The sequence below is a fragment of the Sander vitreus genome, chromosome 11 (assembly GCF_031162955.1).
Source record: "Sander vitreus isolate 19-12246 chromosome 11, sanVit1, whole genome shotgun sequence".
NCBI lineage: Eukaryota > Metazoa > Chordata > Actinopteri > Perciformes > Percidae > Sander > Sander vitreus.
In genome coordinates this window covers 26,930,084-26,957,400 of record NC_135865.1, presented here as the reverse complement: position 1 = coordinate 26,957,400, position 27,317 = coordinate 26,930,084, and the positions used below count along the sequence as shown (strand labels likewise).

Below are 27,317 nucleotides of genomic sequence, written 5' to 3'. Positions count from 1 at the left end.
CCTTACCAGCTGCAACAATAAGTGATGGACACAATAATACATCAATAATTATGATATAATAATATAGGCTAATATATTATACTGAAATGAGCCATTCTGCATAATGAGTACTTATGTACAATTTTGAATACTTGCGTTTTACTTGTAACAGAGTATTTCTATTACTATTAATTTATGTTTTGTGTTTGATGTCTTGTTTTATGTATTCTGTAAAGCACTTAGAATTGCAGCTTGCTGTTGTACTTATAAAAGGGGCGGATCCGGATGTGACGTATGCGGGGTCAAAGGTAATTTTGTACGTCGGCGTGGTGGTTTGGCGCCAGCAATTTCGCGGGGCAAGAAGAGCACACAAGAGAAGAAGGAAGACAAAATATTGAACAAAATAAAAAGTGGAGAACATAGTTACAAACACCACGAAGTGAACTGGACCGGCGGCCTTACTGGTTTTTGATGGTGTGTCTGTGTCGTTTCTGCTTCTTGCGTTTCGTCCTGAACTCCCGAGGTGAGCTGCGAGTGTGTATGTGTGTTGTGTTTAAAAAGTGTCAATATTTGTTCGCTTGCTTTGTTTATTTGCTTGTCAGTAAGTCAAAACAAAGAAGGACAAGTGAGCCGGGAGGTGAGGCGGTGTCACCCCGCTGTTAGTCCACATTCCCCCGCATGAAACTTTGCTAGCTACAGGCTCGAACATTGAGCCTGTTAGCTAGCTAACTTGTTAAAGCTAGTTAACATTAGCAGGCTGCTTGCTAGTGCTGTCTTACAAGACGCAGTCAACGACTTGGTCCCTGAGTAGTTACATTTCTGAAATGTAAGATGTGTGTTCAGTAGTGTTGTTTACAGCAGGACACACTTGACAGACTTGTTTTGGTTCCTCTGGGTGTCCGAGAGGAAGTTGCTGTTTTAACTGCTGGCCTCTGGTAGCATCCTCAAAACGTGTCAACACATTTGTTCAGGCATAAGCTTTTTTTTTCTTCATTTATCTCATGTTTACAGATCTGGATACAGTGGAGGGTGGACGCAGCTCTACTTAAATCTCACTGAGGTAAGTTATGTGCATCCGTCTGCCTGCCTGTGTATTCCTTTTCATTATGGCAGCTCTGTGTGGCCATGGTGTGTATAAAAAGCTCATGCAAACCACTGACTATATTAATATCACCAAATCTAGGTCACACACTTAATGATTTACAAATATGTCCGTTCTTCTTACATTAGGAATACACCATCTGATCCAGATTCATATTTTTGCACACCCTAAACAGAACCGTACAGCCTTCTCTTCCTTTCTAAAGCAGTTTTATTGTACATGCTTGGTCTTTTTTATATTTATTGTAATATTTCTAATCTATATTTGTGTTTTTGACTTTTGCAGTACTTTGCTTTATTGTTTGTTCCCTTTTCATGTGTTGTATGCACCAAACGCACCTAGGCAAATTCCAGACTTACTTTAGGCAATAAATCTGATTCTGATACCATAGTTTTTTATTTTTTTTTAATATAAATCTTGACCCACTTGTGCCCAAAGACTACTAACTCTCACCCGCTCTGTGTGTTTCTCTCAGTTTTGTAAAGGCCTCGAGGAGGGGAGTAATAATGATGGCGTCGGCGGAGCCTCCGAGCAGTTCCAGCCTTCTCCCCTTGCTGGAGTCTCTGGAGGACAGCGCTGCTGGACAGTCTGAGCAGACGGACGCCTACCTCACCATCGCCAAGTACGATCCCTGTGCTCGTCTTTGACCATCCTCTGGATATGTCGGAGCATGTGTTGTGTCAGAGTGTTGCCTCAGTTACAACTGGAATTTGTTTGTTAGAAAATAATATTAGTTTTTCCTTTCTAGTCGGCTCAGTGGAGAGGAAGGCCAGCAGTTTCTCCCTGCAGTTGAAAAGCACTTTTCTCGTTTGGGTAAAGCCATCTTGGTGAGTCTTTTGCAGCTAATGAGTTGGAGAACCTCTAAATCTCCCATATTAAAGTTCTTGATATCTACGATGCCTAATTCTGTTCTTACCACCTGTTTCCAGGTTCACATAACCAGTCCGAATGCAGAGCTGAGCCAAGCTGCCTTGCAAGCTTTAGGGTTTTGTTTGTACAATTCTCGCGTTGTCTCTGGAGTGCCTGGTACATGAATTTACATATTTTATTATACGTCATTATTTTTTCACATGTGAATTCTATGGTAATGCAATTGCCGCAGAGGGTAAGGCTCTCTTTTTCTTGTTTTCCAGAAACCTTGGCATCAGAAATATTATCAGCACTTTGCTCCCAGGTGGTGAAGTCGGCAGATAAAAACACATGCACCAGAGCATTATGGGTCATTTCCAAACAGAGCTTTCCTCCAGATGTGGTTGGCAAAAAAGTGAGCATCAGCAGAGGTTTAAATCCAGGGAGATATGACTGAAAACGAGGCAGTGATTTGTTTTTTTTTTAAGAGTGAAAGGTGTCACAACGCTGCTGTATTGATCCATGTTGCTTCACTCACTCAGGTGTCGTCTATACTGGGAACACTGGAGAGTGTGTGTAGCAGAGAGGACATCCAGTCTGTGGTGATGGAGCATGAGGCCTTAAACGTTGTCATCAGGTAAATGATCAACAAATCATATTTCAGTCCCTCCAGAAAAACGCGATTATGCGATTGCATACTTCAATGCATAATCAGCCAAAGTCCACATATTTATGCGGGGGGGGGGGGGGCGCATTTATGCGCCGCACTTTCACCGCATAAATTGCAGATTTCCACGCAAAACATGCGGGGCTTGCATGATTTCATGATCCACGCATTTTTGTTGCAAAAAAGTCACAGAAAGTTGAAACATGTTGCGTTTACTTCACACAAGAGCAGCCATTTTCCCCTGTTGCCATGGGAACGTTATGAAGTGATGTAATTACGCGACGTGTCATCGAAAACCCCGCGATGAAGCCATGATGAAACCGCAGTTTTTGCAAGTTCCCGCAATTTCATCGCATAAAATTGCATCAATATCCCGCATATTCCATCGCATTTTTTAAGAAAACGTGCTGCATAATCGAGGATTTTTGCCTGCAACAATCACAAAAAAACCCTAATTTTTCTGGAATGACTGATATTAAAGCTTTACTGGATGGGAATATTTATATTTGCAAACGAGACATGAATCGGATCCTCTGTGGATGATGGTTCTACATTGTTATTGGTTACGGAGCATTCTTACTCTATTTGACCATGCACGTTACAGGAATGTTCACATATGACATTGAGTAGTAGAAAAATACTATTCCATGTGTATATTGTTATGAATACTGGAACATTGATTGTGATTACAAGAGTTGGTTCTGATTTGTCCTGGTGTTTACAGGATGCTGGAGCAAGCGCCGGCCCAGATGGGTGAAGGAGCGCTGCGGTGGGCGAAGCTCATCATCCCGCTGGTGGTCCACTCGGCCTCCAAGGTGCGACTACGGGCCGCGGCAGCCATGGAGTTGGGCATGCCTCTTCTCCTGGAAAAACAGATGGAGGTGGCTGGTATCATCGAGCCAATGATGTCCTCAGTGAGTGTCTCTCTGTGTCATTAACAGTGCTTCAATAGTTTCTGTGTGTTACTGTTTGTACTTTGTGGGATGTAACTAAATGCACTGCACCAAATGTCTGAAAACATTCATCCCCAATAATTACACAACAGCAGATTGGCGCTGCGACTAACAATTATTATTTTAATATGTTGCTCATTTTCTCTAACGATGGATTAGTTTTGTCTACGAAAAGAAAATGGGGAAAAATGTCGATCAGTGCTTTCCAACGCCCAAGATGGGCTCAAATGTTTGTCCACAACTCAAAGATATTCAGTTTACTGTCAGAGGAGTGAAGAAACTAGAACATATTCACATTTAAGAAGCTGGAATCAGAATTATTTTCAGAAAAGGACTCAAACTGAATAATCAATTACTATAGCGGATCTTGTATAGTTAGTTTTGATTTTCAAATTGTTCATATTAATTAGGATATATGAATAGTCAAGGTGCATGCTTCACTTAGCCAGCCTTCCACGTATTGAACACCTGCGAAGAGGGAAAAGGAATTGAGCAGTGTAAGTAACTCTGCTGGCGTGCCTCATTTTGTCTTCACAGAAACTGATCCCAGAGCTCCAGAAACTTTTCATGTCCAAGAATGAAACCAACGTCCTGAAGCTCTGGCCCTTATTTGTGAAACTGCTCGGCAAGGTAAAATGTGTATATGTCTCCATGTTCTGTCTCTGAGATACTGGCACATGAATGTATGACCAAAGAACAGGCCTTTCTACAAATCCTGAATGTCCATAATGTGAATTTACAGTGAGGCACACTAAACTCTCTATAAACTTTATAGAGCATCAGAAACACTTTGTAGTTCCAGTTTGAGAAGCTCCTCGGTTAGCAAAATAGTTGCAGATTTATTTCTGTCAATCCACCAATCAATTAATCGTTTCAGTGCTGGTTGAGAGAACATTCTTAAAATGAACATAAGTCTGACAGTTCTCCGACATATTGAAACCTATTTCCTACACAGTTGCTTCACAGAGGAGGTCCCTTCATCAACTCTCTGCTGCATCTGGAGGAACTTGGTTTCCGCAGCTCTTCTCCCACCATCAAGAAGATCGCCTTCATTGCCTGGAAGAGCCTCATAGATAACTTTGCCCTCAATCCAGGTGATCCTCGACTCTCTGGTCCCAGTTACTTCCTCAGACTAATCCTGTTTTTGAGCTCTTCAATTTAGCTTTGCACAGTCTCTGTGGCTGACTTTTAATGTCTTACGTGTCAATCCTGAAGCCATCCTATGCAGTGCCAAACGTGTGAAGCTCCTGATGCAGCCGCTCGCATCCATCAATGTCAGGACGGAGGCCCTGATGCTCACCAAGGTGGAGGTCTGGTGGTACCTGGTGGTCCAACTCGGTCCCAACCTGTCACCCATTTTTGATCAGGTTAGATATTCCCCTCTTTTCTCTCTCAATTCAATTTTATTTATAGTATCAAATCATAAAAAGAGTTATCTCGAGACACTTTGCAGATAGAGTAGGTCTAGGCCACACTATAATTTACAAAGACCCAACAATTTCATTAGTAACAAGCATTTCTGGAAGATGAGTGCACACAGATGGAAAGAGAGAGGAGATCAGTGTGTCAAAGGAAGTCCCCCGGGGGTCTAAAACTATAACAGCATAACTATTGGAGATGCACCGATTACAACTACAAATAGAACGATATCAATTACTCCTGGTGTGGGAAATTCACTGCATTTTGCTGTCTTTGTACTCTGCACAATGACAATAAAGTTGAATCTAATCTAAAAAAAACAAAAAACAATCAGGGTTACCTCGGAACAATCCAGCAAATAGACGGTACCCTAGAGTTCTGTTACCTGAAACTGATGATTTAACGTCACCGCTCATTTTACACGCAGTTTAGCAACAACTAAACGCTGAGGGAAGATTACTACGCTTTTAATGTTGGTTTGGAGCGGTATGCATCCCCACTAACCTGGAAAGCGGTTTAAACCAGTAACATTAATACAGCGTGTCGGAGGAATACACACAGTCTCCTGCAGCGGGGCATCAGAGACAGCGACCGTCACCGCAGCGCTCACTAACGTTAGCTGGGGTCTGATAAACGGTAAATTCTCAAAGTCAGTGTGCCCAACGCTATTTTCTCCGATAAACTGTAGCTGTGAGTGCGGTTTTCCTGTTCCAGTGGTTCAGCCTCAGAGGGGAGAGAGCGGCTGACTGTTTGCCTGAGATCAGTAGAGCAGACGGCTCTGCAGAGCTGTGCATAATTACGACTTTATGACATTTCATAAACAGCTGATGGAGCGGCGGTAGCGTGTGCACGTGCGATGCTAATGTTGCGCAATGTTTATCGTGCGGCGCCTGAGTGCATTTGGCCGGCATAAAATCGGCATATGTCAGACTGACCTGCCGGTCTCCGGTCATGGCCGGTCACGTGAAAATCGGCCAATTCCGGTCACCGGCCGGTCAATCGGTGCATCTCTAATAACTATGAGCTGGTCCAGGGCAAACCTGAGCCACCTCTCCAATGGTTGGTAGATGAATCGGACGACTATGACTACTGTAACGCCTCATCACCTGTCCCATCCAGTCTGCACCAGTAAAAACAAGATGTAGATCCCACATTATGTCCAGTATCTGTAGTGCTGATTTTAAAAAAAAAAAACATATGAAGGAATTATACACTCTGAAGGAGCTGCTGTCCCCTGTCTCCATGGGGGAGAGTCTCGCAGTGTCATGCACTCGATTTTATATTGGAATCAGAAAAGGGTTTATTGCCTTGGGGAATGGTGCATACATAAACAAACAATAAACTTAATGTGAAATAAACGGAAACAAATATATTCATACAAAATGTATGCGTACAAAATAACTGTTGCATAAGGCTTACGTCTATTTTTACCTTTTCACCATGAAACAATTTTAGCTTTTTTTGCTTAAAGCGTCTGAACGCCCACACAGGTGTTTTCAGTCATTCTGGCTGATTAGACTCTGTTCAGGTTGAAGGTGGGCCGGAGCTTAGATGGGAACTTATTAAGTCACAAATTCTTTCTACCAATAAGGAGGATTAAGGTGTCATTTGTCCCGCCCTAACAGGTGCAACAACACTTAACAGTGGACTCAGGAAGATGTCAATCACTCAGTCTAACCACACCCACACAGTCCTGGAAAAGGTCCAATCAGCCACATTAACTTTAAACACCTGTGTGGCTGTTCAGGGCCTTTAAGTTTTATTTTGATGCATATATAAAGACTCTTCTTCATTTAGACGCACAGTCAATGCAAAGTCAGAGAGCAGCACAAAGAAAGTTAGGCAGGTATAGTAGCATGCTGCCCAATTAAAAAAAGATGTGTAATCTCTACCAAGCCTGCAGAGCAGCAGCTTCAGTCCTCCTGTGTCTACACAGGATGCGTTGAGGCGCAGTATTGAGTGTAGGTCACACATGTATTAACATCCCTCAGAGCCCCACACACACAATCACTGTAGTTAGGAGTGTATAACGGAAGAAAATAGGGTTGCGATTGTGTTTGTAACGCACCTGTAAAACATGTCCTGTGGACAGCTGGACTGATTAAAAAATAAAGGTGTATCTGTTCAATAACTGATCAGTTTCATTTTCTTTTTATTTATTTCCTCTTTTCTTTATGATGTTAAATTGTTTTTAAATTCAAAAGATTATAAAAGGTCTCCCATTAAGCCTCATGGCAGCTGCCTCTTTTTGATATGAAGGTGTATGAAACATTAGATATGATGTACTAACTTGTGTCATCCTGAGTAAAACACTGTTGTGAGTAAATAGTATTTGTCTCTCTCCAGGTTTCTGTTCCTCTGCTACAGTGCACTATTGGATCCGACTCCTCAGTTCCAAGCACCCCTTCTAGAGCTGTCAGTCAAAATGGTGCCGTCGCACCTGGCACACCAAAGACTAGTACGTTTACACAGGCCTCTCAATCCCCTACAGTCTATGATGCTCTTGACCATCTTGCATAAAGACTGAAGTTGCACCAGAATCAACAAGGACATTGTGTATTTTTCCCCCTTTCCTATTGCAGGCACTTCAGTATTGAACAGCTTCAACAGCCCTGCCAATACGTCTCGGATGAGCCTGAACTCCAGCATCCAGATCCCCTCCACCTTTCCCTCCATCCAGCTGCTGGGCCTGGAGATGTTGCTTCACTATTTTCTGGGACCAGAGGTTCTTGCCACAGCAGCAAAGAAAAAACTCCCCCTCAGTCTTGGTAAGAATCTGAGCCGCACGTTACCTACTACCAGAGATGTTCAAAAGTCATTCTTTGAGCTCGAGGTCAAGTCTCACGTCTCTGGCCATCTGATTTAGATACAACTATCATACCTGCATGTAGTCGCTTTTCGGCGAAAATCTCCATTTTGAATATGAAAATGTCATCCACATGAATGGTGTAGATCCGAAGAGTTTTTATTTGGGGGGAGGGGTCTGTGACCCGGTGCTAACCAAGGTTATTATAGTTTTGCATTTTTCATTAGTTTTTATTTCGTTTTGACTTTTTGCTTTCAAATTCTGTTTAGTTTGAATTAGTTTTTAAAGTGGGTTTGCTAGTTTAGTTTTTATTTTTTGAAAATGCTTAGTTTTAGTTTTTATTAGTTTTAGTCTTTTTTTTTTTGTAATATGGGTTATTTGTCAGGGGATTCAAAAAGTATTGTATAATAATAATAATAATAATAATAATAATAATAATAATTCAACAAAACCATCATACAATTTTAGAAATGTATTGAACAATAACACCAGTACATAAAATGTAGCCTACATATGGTCATAAATATGTAAACAGTCTACACAAGACGCCGCAGTAAGTGCAAAATGTGTAAGTGACGTGTTCCAGGAAAAAAACTAAAGAGCCAACAGACTAAAGAAGACATACATCAACAGGTGTTTTGAATTTTGGTTCGAGTAAAGTGACTTTTTGAAGTCAATCGACTCTCACAGTTGTGTAGACATCCCAGTATCAAACCACATATTAACCCACGCTTCCTCCCGCTTTTGGTGTTCCTGCGTATTTACTAACCAGCAGCTATCGGGTCGCCAGTGAAAGCCCTCCTGTAGTGTTCTCTGTCCTGCTGTTGTCTCTGTCCTGCTGTTGTCTCTGTCCTGCTGCCTGGCCCTGTATCCATACATCCATGCCCGTAACGTTACCGGGGTTAGCTTCTGTTTCGGGGAAAGGGGGCTTTGCTTTCTCCTTTACCTTGTTAAGGTAAGCTAGGTTAGCCTGCTAGCTTGTGTGCGCTTCTCAAATGTACTTTCAAATTAGTGGGATTTTTCCCTGTAATAAATTGACCACATATTTTACCACCTTCCACTGCGAGGTACTTGCTTTTATCTGACACAGTCATAATCAATAGGACTGCGGCTTTCTTCCGACTTTCGGTACCGCCATGATGCCAGGCGAGGGCCACAGACATGTTGTGTTCAATTTGACATGGAATGTCGGGATTTCAGGGTTACCAGTCGGAAACTATACATGTCTACGGGAAATGTCACAGTCGGAAAGAGATAACGTTATTTGCTCTATGAAAGGCATCGACAAAAACGAAAACTGAGGACATTTACTCGATTTTGTTTTAGTTATTTAGCAAACAGACATTACAGTTTTAATTTAGTTATCGTTTTTTTGTAATGCCTCGTTTTTTATTTTTATTTCAGTTAACGACAATGTTTTTTCCCACCTAGTTTTCGTTATTTCGTTTGTTTTCATTAACGATTATAACCTTGGTGCTAATACGGCACCGGTGCCCTAACGACCGTTATCTACCGGACCGAATAGCAACGCAGATTTCGGTGCCTTATTTTGGTGCCACTTAAATGCCTGCGCTTCTCTCTGATGCTCCGAAAACGGAGGTTAGAGGGAGCTGAAACGTCGCCGCACAGGACGCTTGTTAACACTACACTCGACAACAGCTAACGTTAGCTAGCAGCTGGAGTAAACACGGTTAAAATGTTGACAGCTAAACGGTGTAAAAGTGTGACTGTATTTCACTGTAGTGTTGTAACACCAGACTGTAGCTGCCGCTGTCTGAAAAACACAGCCTCGCCAGCCTCGTGGTGCATTCAAAGTTATTGTAAAATACCATTTTCCCATCCAGTGGTTGTTTTTGTAGTTTAACAGGAATTTACTGGTGAAATAAGTTATTGATGCGTCACCTTTTTCAGCCCATCTGAGTTTGCAGGTATGAACTATAAAGATACAATTTGCCTGTTCCACAACACTTTGCGATGGTTAGCTTGTTACCTGTGACGATATATATGCTAAATGTAACGTCTCTTTCACATTAGCAAGTGACTGACTATTTGGGTGCGTTTTTGAGATGCCTGATGAAGTTCGACGTTGTTGATCCGGCATCATTTATCTTGGTGCCACACACCTTACATGTAGCTGTTGGCTTACTGCCACTGTTTACAAAGTTATTGAAAGCAAAACTAATGAGAAAAGGCACAACTCTGGGAGAACTTGGTGTTGCCATCGTCAATGCATTTTTTTTTTATATGTGAGTGCGCGCACATAGACAAGCGCGTGCATTACGTAGCACGTTATGGCAAAGGGCGGGGGACATGCAGCTCGTCATAAGTTTCCCCAACGTATATGCGCCAATAAAAGAAAATAGAAATACATGAATACATTTAGATTTAAAAAGCAATAATTGCATGAAAACAGGTTGACGAAGCTCGAGTCCGAGTCAAGTCTGAAGTCAGCTGTTTGTGCGACTCGAGTCCCCACCTCTGCCTACTACTACTTCCATGATGGCATAATGGCCATTCATACATTGGCACCAATCTGCTCTGGAACATGGTGATCGTGAACTCGCTTCTTTATATGTTGCTCTTGTGTACTTGAGCTTTTAACTGAAGGGTTGTATTGTACCTTGTGAAGTTTTTGACCACTAGTAGTGCCATGAATAGAATACAGTGGTTCCCCAATTTGTTTGTAAGAGCACGCAGGCAGTGCAATTTAACACTCTGCTTTTGGTTTCACGCTGTTCTGCTTATCGGTAGTTAGAAACGTAGCTCACCAACAATTTTTCCTAGCAATCGCCACTTCAGCATTTGTGTCGACTGCAAATTAAATGGGCGGGAGAAACGCCAACTTTCTATTAATTGACCAACAAACATTGTGAAAACAAATGGAAATTCAGTCTAATCGTGCTACCTTCAGCTGTTCAACCTTTTCATAATGTGTTGGGTAGGTGAATCAAAAAAATGGCAGTTTAATTGCAACATATAACGCCACGTTCTCTTTTCTTTCCAGAGCCCTTGAACCACCCGCTTCTCTCTGGCGCTTCGGCTTTCACTAAACATGCTGCTGTGCTCACCTCGAACGTCAGAGATGGATTCACCAACATCGGCAAAGACGCTCCAGGTAAATGCCACAGCTCCACTGGACTGAGTTGATTGAAATTCACCACCAATCCTTTTTTCAGTTGTGTAGTTTCTAAACGGTTAAATGGAATACCCTCTCCACCACCACCTCCTCCTGTCAGCATTTGGCAGAACGTTGATTTAAGTGAGTTTTATTGTCAAGAACTCCATATAAACTGTAGGAGGCCATGCTTGTGTAAATGCTCAAGTTCACAAATATGGAAATTGCTGTTCTTGACAATTTATATTAATCTAATAAAAAAAAAATATAATGAAGAGGGATAGTGTTGGTAGCAAGTTGGCGGATTTAAAAGAATCCAAAAGTGCTTTCACATGCACTTTCGTAACCTGGTTGTTGTTGGCTTTCTGTAGAAACTTAATTTCTTAGCGGGACTGTTAAAACAACGCAGGGAGCTGCAGTGTTTTAAGGTACCTGTGGGACAATAAAATATCAGTTAGTACAAAGTGTTTTTTAAGATTGTGTATGTGCACGACTAAGCCCCTTTCACACATGCACTGCAACCCTGAATTTATCTAGACATCACCCAGAGGAGCTCTGTGTGAGAACGCAAATCTGAATCAGTTGGACCGGACATTAAACAGACTTTACCTGGCCAGCTTTTTAGTACAAAGTCTGTGTAATGTTGATTGAGTGCATGTGTGAATAGAGCCGCTCATTGTTCAGAGAATTCACAGCGAGCAAATGGATAACAAACAAAGAAGAACGGCCGTCATGGAAAGACCGTAACAAAAATGTCTAACTGGAAAGACGACCAGTTTCAGCAATTTCTCTCCAGAGACTCGGCTGTTTATGACCAAATTATGAACCCGCTACTTGACCGTGGTGTAATGCTGCGGCGCCACTTTTGCGACACAACTGAAGTGTGGTGTCGTGACACCTCCCCTGAGCATTTTTGTAGTAGGACGTCTAGAACAAAGGACCCGCGAGAGGCATCTTTTGTCTGGAGTGCATGTAACATATTAACGTTCCATCTCTTCTCCTCCTACAGATTCTCTTTTGGCTGTCATATGGACGAGTCTTGTCCGATTTGTCAACCTAACTATAGAGTCTGGTAAGTACTTGGATGTGAAGTCATCTTTAGTACACTCTGATATGTGGAGAACTACAAAAGAGTTTTCTGTGTGCTAAAGACATTTGCAGGGCTTTTATTTGTTTATTTTTGACATGCCTTGTGGCTTTTTATCACCACAATAATACAAATGTTTGGTTGTAGAACTGACAAGATAAACTTTGACTACAAATTCCAGCTTTGGAGTAAAGGGACAAATAACATTGGTCTATGGCATTCCCACTGCTTTGTTATTGTCTTAATAGAGAACCATTTCAACTGTCATTGTGGCTGCTGCTCAGCAGTGTGGGGATCTTAAATTTGTGGTTCCCACCTCAAAGCTCCACATAGAGCACCCTGATTGGGTCTGGGCTCTGTCATTTGGGAGGAGGACCAGTGAGACCTCGACCTCATCTCCTGCCCGACCCACTCCCACTGTCACATCAGTTTAAGTCGGAGTGGTCAGATCCTCGTGGTCTGGACTGCGGTGAAGAGAAAAAAACTCTGAGGGGTCCGTCCCCAATGATGACTCTCTTCTCTTAAATTAGACACATTTCCTTCTCTCAAGAAAAGACCAGGTTTTTGTTTGCATTAGTCATTCTGCTGATGAGTTTCTGAGATGAATTTTGTCCCTGGCTCTCAGTAGGCAGTAAGAAGGATCGTCAGGGTAGTGAAGTTCTGACACTGATGCTTCAGGCTCTGCAGAGCATCGTCACCTCAGAAGCTCTGCCTGCTGACAAAGTCCTGGTAAGACCGAGATCCAAAACCTTCAAGTCTCATCACTCACTGTAGTTACACACAGAACACAATTAGTCATTCCAGTGTACATCGCTAGTGATGGCGAGATAAAGCCTCATGAAGCATTGAAGCTTTCCAGCAAATTGGTTCACAAAGGGTTCATCATTTCTTGAGGCTTCATTTGCTCACGCTACCACCTGTTGGTCAAGGAGTTTAAAACAGGCCGATAGATCGGAGACGATCTGTGTGATCTGTGATACACTGTGTCAGAGAGGGATTTTGACTGTATTTTGCGCCAGTAATAACAATAACCAAAAACTTTCCATGTAATCCATTTATATCAGTAGGTGTCTTTTCTGGTGGTGTACTGTAACTAACATAGCTGTACAATAATAAATGGATTTCCTTGAGAGGAACGCGGCTATCAAACGTGTGTAGATCAGTCCTTTTGGTCATGATATAATAATAGCAGGAGGGGCAATATTAGCATTTTAAAACTGGAAAGTGCCTGTGGTTTAAGCAGGCAGAGGGCAGTGAATGTGCTTGTGTAGATCATGGATGTGTTTATAAAACCGTGTAGATTCGAACCACTTCCTGTTCCTGTGACATCAATGACGTCATTTGTCTACAACGATACGCGCCTCACGGAAAGCTTCCGGGATTTCTCAACAAACGGTTCGAAGCCTCGGCACAGACCGTGACATCACCATCTATCGCACCTCAATTTAATATTCATGTTTTCTTTGATGTTTTCATGGATTTACTTAAGACTTAGGATTTTAACTGTTGAATCTTTTACCTCCAGATTCTGTTTGAGGCCACGGTGAAAGGTATTCCCCAGAGAGTTCTTGGCTCGGCCTCCTATCAAGTGGGCAAGATGGATGTGCTGAATGTGAGGGATTCTTTCTCCTCTGTTAAGCACATATTCATATTCAGTAGTAATGGGAATGCTCATAAAGAGAATTTGTGTTTCATTCCTCAGGGAACGCCAGCTCTGTTCCTCATTCTTCTCCTCTACAACAGCAACATGCTCTCAGCCTACATAGAGGACGAGAGGTGGGTCTAATGTCATTTATTTACATCAGTTTACTCTGTGCTCTCTCTACACCAAAGCAAATTTCCCAGGTATTTAATCAGTTCTCCTCCTCAGGACTGAAACCTGATTGTCATAATTTGGCGCAGAAGCTAAATGGGCAAGCACTTTTGGATGTCATGACTGTTTTTTTTTAGGAATAATTAATTGAGTAATGTTTAATATACAGTACTAAAATATGACGGAACGGTGGTAGTTTTGTCAGAGAATGGTTTGGAGCCCTCTGGCACTGCAGGATTAGTTTGAGTTACTCCACCAATACATGTCTGTTTTTTTGTTATATTAACTTAAACAATTGGATATTCTCCTAGCCCCCAAAAAAGAACTTACTTAATACATCTTTAAGCTATATAAAAAACAATTCATATATTTTGTGCATTGGAGTTATTTGGTTCCATGTATGGGTTGCAAACTCTGTAGATATTACGTCACATCCCATAAGAGTGTTGCTTGATCGCTTTCCGTCTGCAGGTTTTTTCAGTGCCTTCAAACGCTGGTGGGCTGCGGTCTGTCAGGCCCCACTTCCCCTCTGGCGTTTGGTGAGGCGGTGCTGGGTGCCATCGGACGCAGCGCTGTGTCTGTGCAGAACAAGGAGCAGCTGTGGAGGATGTGGAGCGTGATGGTCAGCCCCCTTACCGACACCATCACACAGGTAGGCAGAGAATCAAAGGGATTGACGACCCGTGGCGTTGTCATTATGTGGCTATATTTAACAGGTTCCTAGTAGGGGAGTGCTCTGAAAGTTAGCTTGACTGTGTCAGCAGGAAGTGGAGGACAACATGTAATTTAAACATCTGAAGTTTTAGTTGGTTAACCCTAACCCAGTTCAAATGTTTAAATGAAGTCACAGCTTATATTTTTTGTAAACATTTGGGCTGGGTTAGGGTTAACTAACATAAAAAATGCATAAAAGTATCATTTATCGTCTGGGAAGAATACAATTACAATTGCAGAACATTGGGTCTGTGATCATAGGAGAAGCTGCTAACTGCACTCAATGAACTTAACATTTTCAATCACTACTTTGTCTTTTTCTATTTTCTTTTTTTTGCAGTCTAATGAAGTCAACCAAGGTGACGCTCTGGAGCACAACTTCAGTGCCCTGCACTCTGCCTTGTTGTTCCCAATCACACACCTATTAAATGGCACACCACTACAGCAGGTCTCTTAATCTTTAATCTTAATTTTTTTTTATATCTTGCGTACATGACCATCATACTTTTAACCACTGTTTGCCATTTTAAAAACCATGAAGCACTGGTCAAAAATCCTGTTTTCACTTCAACCAAAGGGCCCGATTCTGACCCCTGTATTTTGTCCAGGCGCCCCAGAAGTCGATGCTGTCTTCGTGGTCCAAACTGTACAAAGTGTTTGCTCGCTGCTCTGCGCTGGTGGTCACAGCTGAGGAGAACATCTGCTGCGAGGAGCTCTGTGGAAAGATGGCGGCTGCAATAGACAGAGATGCCCTAATGGTGAGTAGAGGAGAGGAAAACTGCCATCACGTTAAAGCAACGATGACCGTGATGATATGTAACCTCCTAAACAAAGATTATCTTTTGTACGACTACCACCGCTAGAAAAAGTCCATTTATTAAAGGGTTTTCAAAATAATAACCCATAAATGGTGGTTGCTACTTTGCCATCATCAGGAAAATGTATCCCACAAATCTTCATCTGGAGGTTGTGGTTCTTTCTTTGGTTTAACTAAACAAAAGCCAAAATTAAAAAGCTTTTTGATTTCTCAAAAGAATTATATATATATATATATATTTAAAACAACCCTGGTTTGACATATTGATGCTGTCTGATCTCTGCAGGTTCCTTCAACATTGCATGCCGTTGCAAGCATCCTCCAAGTCATCGTTGAGTGTGTGGACTTCTCGCCGTACACGCCACAATTTCAGCAGAAGCTGAAGTGTAAGAACTCAAGATAACCTTATTTCAGTCTTCACACTTGGATTAAATGGAGAATTTAATCTGTATTCACTCTGTTTCTTCCAGCTCCTCACACTCCAGTAAACTGGATGAAAAAGAGGAATAAGGTCCTGGGGAATCTGTCCACCTTCCAGTCCCTGCTGGTACAGTGTCTAGAGGTTTATCTGGAGGGCCCCGAGGCTTCCTCTGACGCCACAGGACTGGCCCTGGTCTCTATCCTGTCTGCTCTCTTCACCAACCTCTCTCTTGCCAACACTGTCAAAGAAGCTCTGCGTTCTCTGATTCAACCTCTCACCCTATTCTACAAACAAGCAGCCAGTGAGCCGCCCAAATTCTTCTCGCAGCTTCTGGGAAAGGTGGGATCTTTGTCGAATGGTTACACAGTTTTTGAACATACTTTTAACCATTTGAAGTAATAATGGTCTTTCTTTTTCAGTTGGAGAAGCTTCTCTGTGAGATTCTCGGCTGCCTTCAGACCCGCTCTACTTTGCCGTACAACGATGAACTCCTGGCTCTACTTTCTCCTTTGCTTTGTGTGTTGTTTCCTCACAAGAACAAGCATCTCCGCACCTCAGTTGCTCAGTTCTGGAACTCCACTTTCGGCAACTCGGTCACTCTCACTTACCCCAATGAGATCAGGTGAACATCTTCAGGTCACATTTAATGCGGTAGTCCCATTTTGACTCGGTGGAAAAGGCCAAATTTGAATAGAATTGGATCGAGATCAACATTTAAGAAAATATGCTAAACAGATTGGATCTTTGTCTCATAATTTTTATCGTGGGACATTTAATTTAAGGTGTTTTTCTGCTTTTAAATTTTAATCAAAATATGGTACATATAAAAGTTATGGTGTGTGCAACTGTGCCATCATCAGGAAAATTGTTCCAACAATTAATCTTTATCTGGAGGTTATGGGTGAGTGATATGGAGAAAATCAAATATATCACAGTATTTTTGACTATATACATCAATGCCGATATTGCGGCGTTATTGTAGGGTTGACTATTGGTGCTTTCACAAAATATTAACACAATGAGAGTTTTTAAATGTAATCACCAATAATGTGGATACAATGATTAAGTGGGTAAAGGCAAATAATAAAACGGCTAGTAAGTCTTGCAGCCTTTTAAAACCAGGAAAAGACAACACTTATAGGTATATCACGATATCCAAAATTTAAGACTAAGGTATCTAGCCTCATATCGATGTCGATATAATATCGATACATTGCCTAACCCTAAGGTTATGGCAGATTTTTGGTTTGAATAAACAGACAAAATTAAAAAACCTTTTTTGGTTTTCAAAAGAAATCATGATTAAAGAAGTATATAAAAAAAAAAATTTGCTACAACAGTAATGCAACAATAGAAAAGTTTGTTTTAGGACAAGAACAAATGGAAGTAATTGGATCCATCCGAGTGGCCCAATCTTATCAATGTTGCCAATTTCCTTACACAGACCAATATTGAGCCAAGTGAAGCAGAAGACCCCGATCATTCTTCCTGGCTTTGAGGTTGTTGGTGTTTCTGATGACCTCAGTGGACCGTATTCAGTGAGTTGCTTTTACCTTTAGTGTTGTAATTTCAGCTATATTCACTGCGCTCTCTGTTCTTATTATTTGTGGCTGATCTTGTTTGTCTGAAGAGTGAGAGTTCCCAGTTGGAGACCAATCTCAGTGGGATGCCAATTTCATCTGTGGGGAAGAGGGACTCACTGCTGGGAAAGGCTGCTGAGCTGAAGGACAGGAGCTCTGGGAAAACCTCTAAACCTGTTTCTGTAAGTTTAGACTCTAACCACACCAGGTAACCAAGTGGCCTTGGTGATGTGATAGCAGTGTCTCGGTTTCAAGTTTGAGGCTTTTGTTGCATCTTTCTCCCCCACATCTATCCTGTCAACTCTACTGTACTCTCAAGAAGACAAAACTTATCTACTAACCTAAAAAATGCCCTAAATACTTCCAAAAGTTAACATGCGTGCATACTGTGAGATGGGTTGATTGGTCATCCTATCATGTATGTGTTAAAAATTTTGATTTACATACTTTATCTCTTGTTATTATTAAAATAGAATAATATACTACTGAATACACTACTTGAACTCACAATATAACATGGGAACCACTGTCTTGTCCTTGCTGGAGCACAGTGTGATGCTGAGGAAGGAACAGGCGCTCCCTGACTAGATAAAGGAGACGTCATCGTCTCTTACCAGATAACAACTGACGACACCAACTCTTGTATCATGATTGTATTTCACACATAAATAAGCTACTGTAGAGAGTTTTTCATCAGGTCATTGTCTGTACTATTCCGTAGTGTGGAGACTGCCTCCTCGTTGGGTTCTCGAATAAAATTAACTTTAATATCTCTTCGGTGGTTCCGTCTATCCTTTGATAATGTAATTATTCTAACAGTATGTATTTAGATTATTTAACGTGCTTTCTGTGATTTCATCGGTTGTTCCAGTCTGCTACTCTACTACTAAGTAATGTTATATCATTATATTGATGCCTGATGGTCTGAGATAGAAACAGATTAATCAAGATCGGATCATTACAAAGACAAAATGTTTTTAGGAATGTATTGGAGGTAGAAATATATATTTTTTACACACTAAAAAAGCTAAATGTAAGATGTAGATTTTGGAAAAATGAGAAGTCTCCCATTCTGTAAGAAGAGAAAACATTTTGTGACCATGCGAGGCAAGTTATTGTGCTGAGACTTGGTTTTTTTTAGTGCTCATCATCCCAACATTGCACAATTGTGTTCCTTTCAACAGACGAAGCTGGACTTTGGCTCTCCCAAGCCTCCCTGCAGAGGAGTTTTGGAGGAAGAGGCCTCCGTCGACTTTGTCTTCATTCCTCCTGAGACGAAGGAGCGAGTTCTGACGGAGCACCAGAAGGAGGTGAAGAGGACTAAAAGGTCAGATTTGTCCTCTTGACCGTTTGTCCATCAGTGGCGTTTATAAAATACAATTTAAGTGTCCATGTTGTCAGTCTTGTGTAGAGCTAATGTTTTCTTTGTTGCACAGGGTTGACATCCCTGCCATGTACAACAACCTTGATGCTTCTCTGGATACAACAGCTTTCACTCAGTACACACAGAGCCAAGAAGACTCTTTGTAAGTTCGGAGCGTCTGCTACCAGAATCAAGATAAATTCCCTCTCATAAAAACACAGCAGTCACGTAATAAACCATGTTTTTCCCACAGGGACAAACTGGCAACTGAACAAGCTGACAAGGTTACCAAAGAGGCTCCTGGCAAGGTAATGAAACACACATCCCAATCATTGGAAAAACAAAAATCTACACTGCCAGGAAAGACTACTGGGGGCTGTTTTTGTCCTGTTTTTCATTCTGCTAAAGTGAGAATGAACAAAACAAAAACTCCTTGTACGTTGTTACTTTGCTTTACTTGCAACACCGACACAGCCCATGTGTATTTTGGAGCATTAATTAAGACAGTATTAGGATTGTGCATCAGTCTGCACACTTGAAGTTGCACATTCATTGACTTAGTCAAAAAAATAAACAGAGTAGACTTGCTTTATCCCAGCTCACATATCAAAATCCAGAAAATGGCAACAGACTTTAAAAAAAAAAAAAAAGCAGAAATCAGATCCTCCATCTATCAATTTCCAGTGCTTACTTGTGTTGGGTGGCAGCAGGCAAAGTCTACATGTCTTTCTCCCCAAGCACACCCTCCAGCTCTTCCTGAGGGATCTTGAGCTGTCCCAGGTCAGATGTGAAATCTCTACAGTATGTTCTGGTTCTGCTCCAGACTCTCCTCACAGTTGGACTTGCCCTGGATACCTCCCCATGAGGCATCCAGGAGGCATTCTGATCAGAGGGGGGTTATGTTGCACAATTTTATAATGAATCACAGTTGCTCCCACAATGCTTAAAAACAACAATGAATCACGAACGTTATTGTTTTGCTTTGGAATTATTTTAATCAGTACACTCACTTCTTCAACATATTAAAGCTTTAGCATATTGTTTTTTATGGTGTGCCCTTTCTCACACAGATTTGAAATAAGGTTACTGTTAAGGTTTAGGGAAAGACTCAGAATATTCTTGTTTCAAATGACTTTTTGGAGCAATGAAACCTTCACATCAGTACACGTCTGCGAGTTTCTACATATTCACACTTGCAGACCATTTTACTTATATTTGGTTTCTTTCAGGTTCCTCAGGAAGATGTGGAAAAAGAGGACACTGAAGTTCCAATAGAAGATACTCAAGACTATACCAGCCCAAAAGCAGTAGAGAACATGCCAGAAACCCACAAACCGGAAGAGATGATCCCTGAGTCAGCAGATGTTTCTATAGAGGATGATGTCAAGAATGATGATAAAGCAGAATACTTGGACATACAGTCTAAAGAAGGCACAAGTCCTAACATCTCTGGTTCTTCAGATTTGGTATCAGGGACTCCCCAGAAACCTAACAGTCGCCGTCAGTCCTTTATCACCCTGGAGAAGTATGCTGAGGGAAAACCTGCCAGTCCCAGCAGTGTGTCCACATTCACTGGTCTCATAAAGACCTCCAATAGCCAAGAATGCTCCAAGACCAACAAGAAGTCTTCCTCTCAGGCCTCCCTGACATTGACTGGTCCTAATTCTCAGGATTCCCAGTCCTCAAGGACAGGAGAAATGGACTTGCAGTGTCCTGTGAACGATGCCCTTGAGTCCCCTGTTAGGCCAAAAGACTCGGTGACAAAAAGTGGGCCAGTAAGGCTGATTGAGAGACTGCCCAGTGACCCAACCGAGGACGAAGACGTTATCCCGGACACCCAGGCTGAAGTGGAGGACAAAGAGGGTACACAAATGGCTTCCTTATCGGAGGAAATTAAACCCTCAAGCCAGGACGAGGAATCTGGACTGAATCTGGATGATTCTCAATCTTCTGGGACTTCTCCAGGCGAACCCAGACGGTCTGGACGCCACAGGGTCCGACCTCTGTTGCCTGGAGAGGACCCTGAGGAACGGGGAGAGAAATACACGCCGTTGAAAAGGAGACGTTCTGGAGAGGAATCCAAAAGTGATTCTCCAAAGCCAAACTCAATGCAAAACAGACCAAACACAAGAGGTAAGCAGGCTGCTGAAGAGGACAGTGGCAGAGACAGATTACGAACGAGGGTCCAGAAGGACAAGAGTGAGTCGAGCCAAACCAACTCTCAGGGTAGAGCACACAAGAAGATCAAACTGTTCAGAAATTCTGAGAACTTCCTTGATAAACCTGAACCCAAAAGGAGATGCACCAGAGAGGATGAGTCCAGCCAAACTGACTCGCAGTCTGATTTTGAAAGCCAGTCACAGGGTAGACAAAGACGGCAGAGCAAAGCATCTTTGGAAATCGAGGAGGGTGGAATGAAGAAAAAGGTTTTGCCTGAAAAAGAAGAGTCCCTCCAAACTGACACACATGAGCTTACGATTGTAGAACTGGCAGAAAAGGATGCTGATAAGCCAAAGAAAGATTCTCAAATGATCACTCCTTCCCCTCAAACTGGTGGCAAATCCCAGGAGTTTGAGATTGTAGGACAGACTGAAAAAGATGGTGACAAGCCAAGGAAAGATTCTCAAATTGTTACTACTTCTCCTCAAATTGGTGACCAATCCCAAGAACTTATAGAAAAGACCAACAAGGAAAAGAGAGATTCTCAGATAATCCCTTCTCCAACTAATGACAAATCCCAAGATAGAACAAGCACCACAAACAAGTTGGTGAATGACTCTGAGGTAAAAGACAAACGCCAAACAAGTGAAATCACAGATGACAACCTGAGTCAAGAGGACTCTCAAGGGATCACACCCTCGTCCTCTGACAGCCAGTCTCGGCGTAGATCCAGAAGAAGCAAGTCTGAAGATAAAAGTGAAAATAAGAATTCATTAGAAAGGCAGACTAGATCAAATTCTCAGCTAGCATTGTCAGCTGTCAGTCAGTCAGAAGCCAGCATTGGAGGTAGGACCAGAAGGAGCAAGGTACAAGAGGATCAGTCAAAGTCAAGTCCTAGCTCAACCCCAGAGAGTTCTCAGTCATTAGATACTGCAGGATCAATAAATTCTTCCCGAGGCAGGGGCAAATACCCACGAAGAAGCTCTTCTCAGGTGTTAGCCAGTAAAGAGTCTTCAGAGTCTGAATCCTCGGAGGCCAAAGAAAGTCCCCCAATGCCCAAAAAGAGAGGAAGAAAACCTCGAGCATCTCTTCCAAGTCCCCTCACCCTTGAATCCGGAAACAAAATTAATAACGTTATAGTAAGTGATTCACAAAGCATAGAAGCTAAAACTGATTTAGAGGATTCACAGGAATCTCAAGATTCGCAGTGTTCTGAATTACTTCAGGTTACACACAACGTTGAGGAGCAAAGTAATGCAGAATCACCAATGAAGGTGACGGTTGATGCTGTTGTAGAGAAAACTGAAACTGACAACACAAAGAATAGTGAATCACTCAGTGTGTCACCTCACAACGAGCAAACGCAAAAGGAGTCGAACATTGATAATGCTTCCTCACAGGAAGCTGACACTAAGGACATGCCGTCTGCTGAAATGATTAAATCAGTTGCGATCAGTACAGAACCAACTTGGCAAGAGGTGCCTTGTGACCCTGTGTCTGTGTTATCTGCTGTGGACACAGTGGCGCCCCCTGATGAGACAACCGAGAAACTGCAGTCCTCAGAGTCTTCACAGGAGAACGTAGAGAAACTCCAGGCCTCAGAGTCTTCACAGGAGAATGATGTAGAAGCGTCTGAACTGGTTGACAATGTTACAGAAAAACAAGATGATTTAAATTCAAACCAAGAACACCCAGTTGTTCCAGTGGAGGATACAGCTGAAGACATTCACAGTACCACTTTGGGACAGAACCAGATGGAGTGTCCAAATGTCATTGATCCTTTTTCAAAGGAGGAGAAACGGTCTGCCTCCAACGAACAAGGCGAATCAACAAACCAGCACACAGAGGCTAGTGCCGGTGAGGACATCACACCTCTACAGGAGAGCGATAAAGACTGCAACACTCAGATTGTGGAGTGTCCGGATGAAGAGGAAACTCAGACCGCCAACACTGAGAACAATGTAGTCGCAAATTTGGATGCTGCACCGGATGGTGTTTGCAATGCGTCAGTGTTATCAGAATCAACAAACAACGATGTTTTCCTGGATTCTCCAGCGAAGCAGAAAGACCTGGAGGCTTTAATGGGGGCAGAAGGCGGCCAAAGCCCCAGCAGTGGCAGGAACCGAGGAACCTGGTCTCCTTCAGCATCCCCATCGACCAGTATTCTTAAGAAGGGCCTGAAGAGACAACTAGAAGAGGAGAGTCCCTCACCTCTTGTCAAAGTATGTGACAAAGCACTTGTAAAATGTCAAAATGCATCTCAAATACATAATTTCCACCATAATAATAATCTTTATTTCAACTTTGCAGTCCAGGCGTGTGTCTTTTGCTGATCCAATCCAACATCAGGAAATGGCAGATGACATTGATCGTCGCAGCCCTGCTATCAGAACCAGCTCCCCCAGAAGATCCAAAATTGGCGCCATACCACAGCCTAAGGTATGAATGAGGCCAGCATTGTTCTTCATTGCCTTGTTTCTGATTCACACAAACCAAACCTTTTTCTTTAGCAAATCATTTGCTTTGATCTAACATGACGCCCTTCTGCTCCCTATTCTAGTACATCACTACTCCAACAAAGGGTCTGCTGATCCTGAGTCCCAGAAATCTGCACAGTCCAGGTTACAAGAGCTCCAAGAAATGCCTGGTATGCAAAATTGTAACATTCGTTATTGCCACCATTTTCTTTGGGGGGCGTTTACTTAAGGGCAGAAGACACCAAACAAGCTGACGGACACAGTCCTGGTTAACGTGTTAGCAAAGAACACCCAAAGAATAGCCTTTTTACACATCCAGGAGATATGACGCAACATTTACATTCATTGTGGAGTTTCTCTCCACAAGTCCAGTATTCACTCTCCTTGTAGCTTTGCTTTAGCTTCTACCAATGTCTGAGGGAAATATCTGGCTCTTAAGCTGCATGTTTTTGCTTTTTTTTTTTTAACCAGCTGATCACTAATGTGCCGGGCAGGTGGTGTAACTGGGTTTGTAGCCATGCTAGTGGTGGGGCTCTAGGTATGGCAATGTCCGTCTGTCGATGGCTTCGGACCAGACGGAACTATTTTAACAACTATTGGATGGATTACCATGAATTTTTGTACAGCCATTCTAAAGGATGAACCCAATGACTTTGGTGACGGTCTTTCATCCGGTTGTCCTTCCATCAACAGTTTAAACATTTTTGTTTGTCCAATACTTTGGTTTATGACCAAATACCAGTGGAACTAATTACACCCCCACCAGCCTCAGTTGTGCTTTGTGTTGATGGTAAACATAGCAGCTAAACATCAACGTGCGACGATTACCATTCTTAGCATAGCACACATTCTTATTCCTTGTCAAAACCTACCCACAATGCAACTTGAATCAACTTGATTGTAGGGATCGGCCAATATGGATTTTTTTTTTTTCAAGTTTTTTTTATTCTATTAGCCTTAGCCGATGACCGATAAGGGCTGCCGATTTTCTTGAGCCAATATTTGGAGCCGATACTGCTTTACATCATAAAAATGTATAAACCCTGCCACGCTGGATTTGTTTTCGGAATCTGCTCTGCCATTTCTTTAAAAAAAAAAAAAAAAACACACAGATCAGTGTCACTTCTGCAATCATCTTACATTCATATCACTCAAATTATGTGTGCAATGTGCATCATATGGATGGGTCTGCATATGGTTGACTGTGCAAGGGTAAAAGGCTTTCATCAACATCTACAACACAGCCTTGATGATGCATTGCTTGCTGACATGTTTTAAGACCGATATAATCAGGTCATCACAAAATGTCCTTTGTCAACACATTTGAATAATTTACGAAAACAATAAACCTGAAAAGTAGCCATTGAAATAAAGTGCTTGATTTGTAATTTAAGACTGCCATGGTGCTAGTGGTGGAGGGGCAGTGCAGCGTCTCCAGCAACACAGAGCTGCCTGTGGACGCCTGTCTGTAAATAATGCCGGGAAAAAACTACCGGCGAACGCAGCAGCCGCGTATCGGCGTATCGTACACGTAAAAATGCAAATATCGGCTTGATATACCGGCCGGCCGTTAAAATCGGTTTATCACTACTTGATTGCAACTTTAATCTGCTGTAAACCCAGTATGGTGAGTGGGTGGCTTCATGGAGTTCTCTGTGGGTGCATTAATGCAAACAACACTTCACCATACACATTTTCATTTGTTTCAGTTTTTATATACAAATATTGATTGGTGCAGCTTTTTGTTCACAGTTAAAGGCTTTTAGTCCTAATGGTAGATGCAACCCTTTTTCTCCCCAGATTTCCGAAATGAGCCAAGAGCAGCGGCCTCCAGTCTCCAAAGACTGTATCTACCCGGCCCTGCTTGGCTGCTCTACACCTGTAGAAGCCGTGCTGCCTCAGATATCCTCCAACATGTGGTGAGTACAGAACAGGGTTGATCAAAGGAAAATGTTTCGTATTGGGTAAAATATTTATCTATTGTCTTATGAGGTGCATTTATTTGTTACGGCTCTCGATTCTCCTCATAGGTCTCGTGGTTTTGGGCAGCTTGTTCGAGCCAGAAACATCAAAACTGTCGGTGACCTCAGTGCTCTCACTCCCAGTGAAATCAAGACTTTGCCAATTCGCTCCCCCAAGATCTCAAATGTCAAAAAGGCACTTAAAAACTATGAACAACAGGTACGCCAGGAGATAGAGGGCTGCAACAGCATTGAGATCACACAGCACAAATACGTAATATCAATTTTACAAAAACATATAATCGTGAAATTGTTCTTGTATTTGACATCTGAACAATTCTCTTTCAGCGTAAAGGACGAGGTGGCGATGAGTTGAAGAGTTTGGATGAAATGGAGATGACGACCTCTGAACTGGAGACCAGTGCTCCTCAAAACCTGGATGAGGAGGACAAGACCTCAGGAGAGACACTAGGTGTGTAAAAACTGGTCCGGTGCCACTGGGATTTTATAATAAATCTACATTTCACCCATGAATTTGTTGGAATAGTTTAACATTTTGGGAAGCTTATTTGCTTTCTTGCAGATAACTGGATGAGAAGACCAATACCAAACTCATATCTGTATGTTATGTATGAAGCTACAGCCAGCAACCAGCCAGCTTAACAGTTAATAATAATAATAAATTGAATTTATATAGCGCTTTTCACGAACTCAACTCAGCGGCGAATGAACAGCGCCAGCGTCCTCTCGCGTCGTTGATGCTGGTGCAATGAGTGCAGTTGACCCTGCTCTGTTCAGAGGTCACAACATATATACTTAGTTACTATACTTAAGTTTCTAAACGATGTCATCTGTCTATTTGCAGCAACAGCGCTGGTGGACGAGCCCGTTCTCGCAGCTGGGAGGCCGGAGCTAGACGGCCTCGGGAATCAGACACCTGACACACCAGCCGGAGAACAGAGACCTGGAGGGCAGCTGCACCCTGAAGAGCTGCTGTCAGACGTGGAGGCCCTGACCGACAGGATGACTCAGGTTGAACTCAGCCGCTGCTCCCCACGGCAGCTTGTTCAGATCCACGATCAGTTAGGAGGCATGATGAGGCGCTTGGTTGTCGAGCTGCAGACACGCCTCTGCCAGACCGACGGCAAACCCTGAAGAGACTTCAGCTGGATCAGACGGATGCATAGCTGTTGAAATGGCACATAAAAAGACAGAACTATTGAAGAGGAATCTGCAACAAAGGATAACATTATCTTCTATCCTAGACATCTTAAATCAACCGATTATATGGTTTTAACTCTGAATGCCTTGGCCTTCTCTCAACTTTGTTTTTTTCTTTGCTTAAAGTGTTTTTTTTTTTGTTTTTTTTTAAAATAAATACTAGCAGCACTTCCATTTGTAGTTAAAGCTGTTGGATAGTTTATATGATTTTAAAGAAACACTCAAAGGGAAGCACAGTCACACTTTCTAAGCTGTGTCAAAAGAACTTTTTTAACAGTTGTAGTCTCTACGTGGATGGTATCTAAAGACTTTGTAATAAAGGACTGAAGACAAATATTATTTCTCTACACACGCTGTTCCAATATGTTGTACATATGCTTTCTCTCATGGCATTTACATCCTTTTATGTGCCTATTTTTAGGCTGTTTACAATTCAACTTATCAGTACTCTTGTATATTTTGTTTTCTTAGTTTGTAAATCTTTTCTGTCACTTCAGTTGTAGTATTTTTAAAGTCATGAAGCATACTGTAGATGGTAGTCTGCATTTCATTCATTTGTGGTTTTAAATGCTTAAATAAAAGACAGAACTTATGTCTTAAGTTCAATTACATTTTGTTTGACACGCATACATTAATAGGAGCAAAGATTCATTGTTGCACATGAGGTGACAACCCATGCAGCAAGTTTTTTTTTGGGGGGGGGGGGATACATTAGAAAAAATAGATTTGTTTGATGATTTGGGTGAAATCTGCACATTGATGTACCAACATACTTCAATCACGTTAAATGAATTATGAGGACGAGTTATCATT

At 42.1% G+C, this 27,317-nt stretch overlaps 1 protein-coding gene across 2 annotated transcripts; it reads left to right on the top strand.

Moving 5' to 3' along the window:
* Positions 1-297: 297 nt before the first annotated feature.
* Positions 298-27,115, top strand: rif1 (replication timing regulatory factor 1). 2 transcript variants are annotated; one of them, XM_078262563.1, is made up of 36 exons: positions 298-502; positions 991-1,039; positions 1,557-1,703; positions 1,830-1,908; positions 2,011-2,107; positions 2,215-2,345; positions 2,473-2,567; positions 3,322-3,511; positions 4,088-4,180; positions 4,506-4,644; positions 4,766-4,917; positions 7,316-7,427; positions 7,552-7,737; positions 10,780-10,890; positions 11,900-11,962; positions 12,606-12,706; positions 13,503-13,589; positions 13,680-13,753; positions 14,262-14,442; positions 14,845-14,952; positions 15,113-15,262; positions 15,608-15,707; positions 15,792-16,081; positions 16,162-16,364; positions 17,187-17,280; positions 17,373-17,504; positions 18,507-18,649; positions 18,759-18,848; positions 18,939-18,993; positions 19,915-23,067; positions 23,156-23,284; positions 23,406-23,492; positions 25,123-25,241; positions 25,353-25,503; positions 25,632-25,755; positions 26,149-27,115. In XM_078262563.1, exons 3-36 carry the CDS (start codon positions 1,588-1,590, stop codon positions 26,436-26,438), a joined length of 7,425 nt encoding a protein of 2,474 aa, XP_078118689.1. In that variant the 5' UTR covers positions 298-502; positions 991-1,039; positions 1,557-1,587; the 3' UTR covers positions 26,439-27,115. The 2 variants fall into 2 exon arrangements, with proteins under 2 accessions (XP_078118689.1, XP_078118688.1); XM_078262562.1 differs by having other exon boundaries at positions 12,603-12,706.
* The last annotated feature ends 202 nt before the right edge of the window (positions 27,116-27,317 follow it).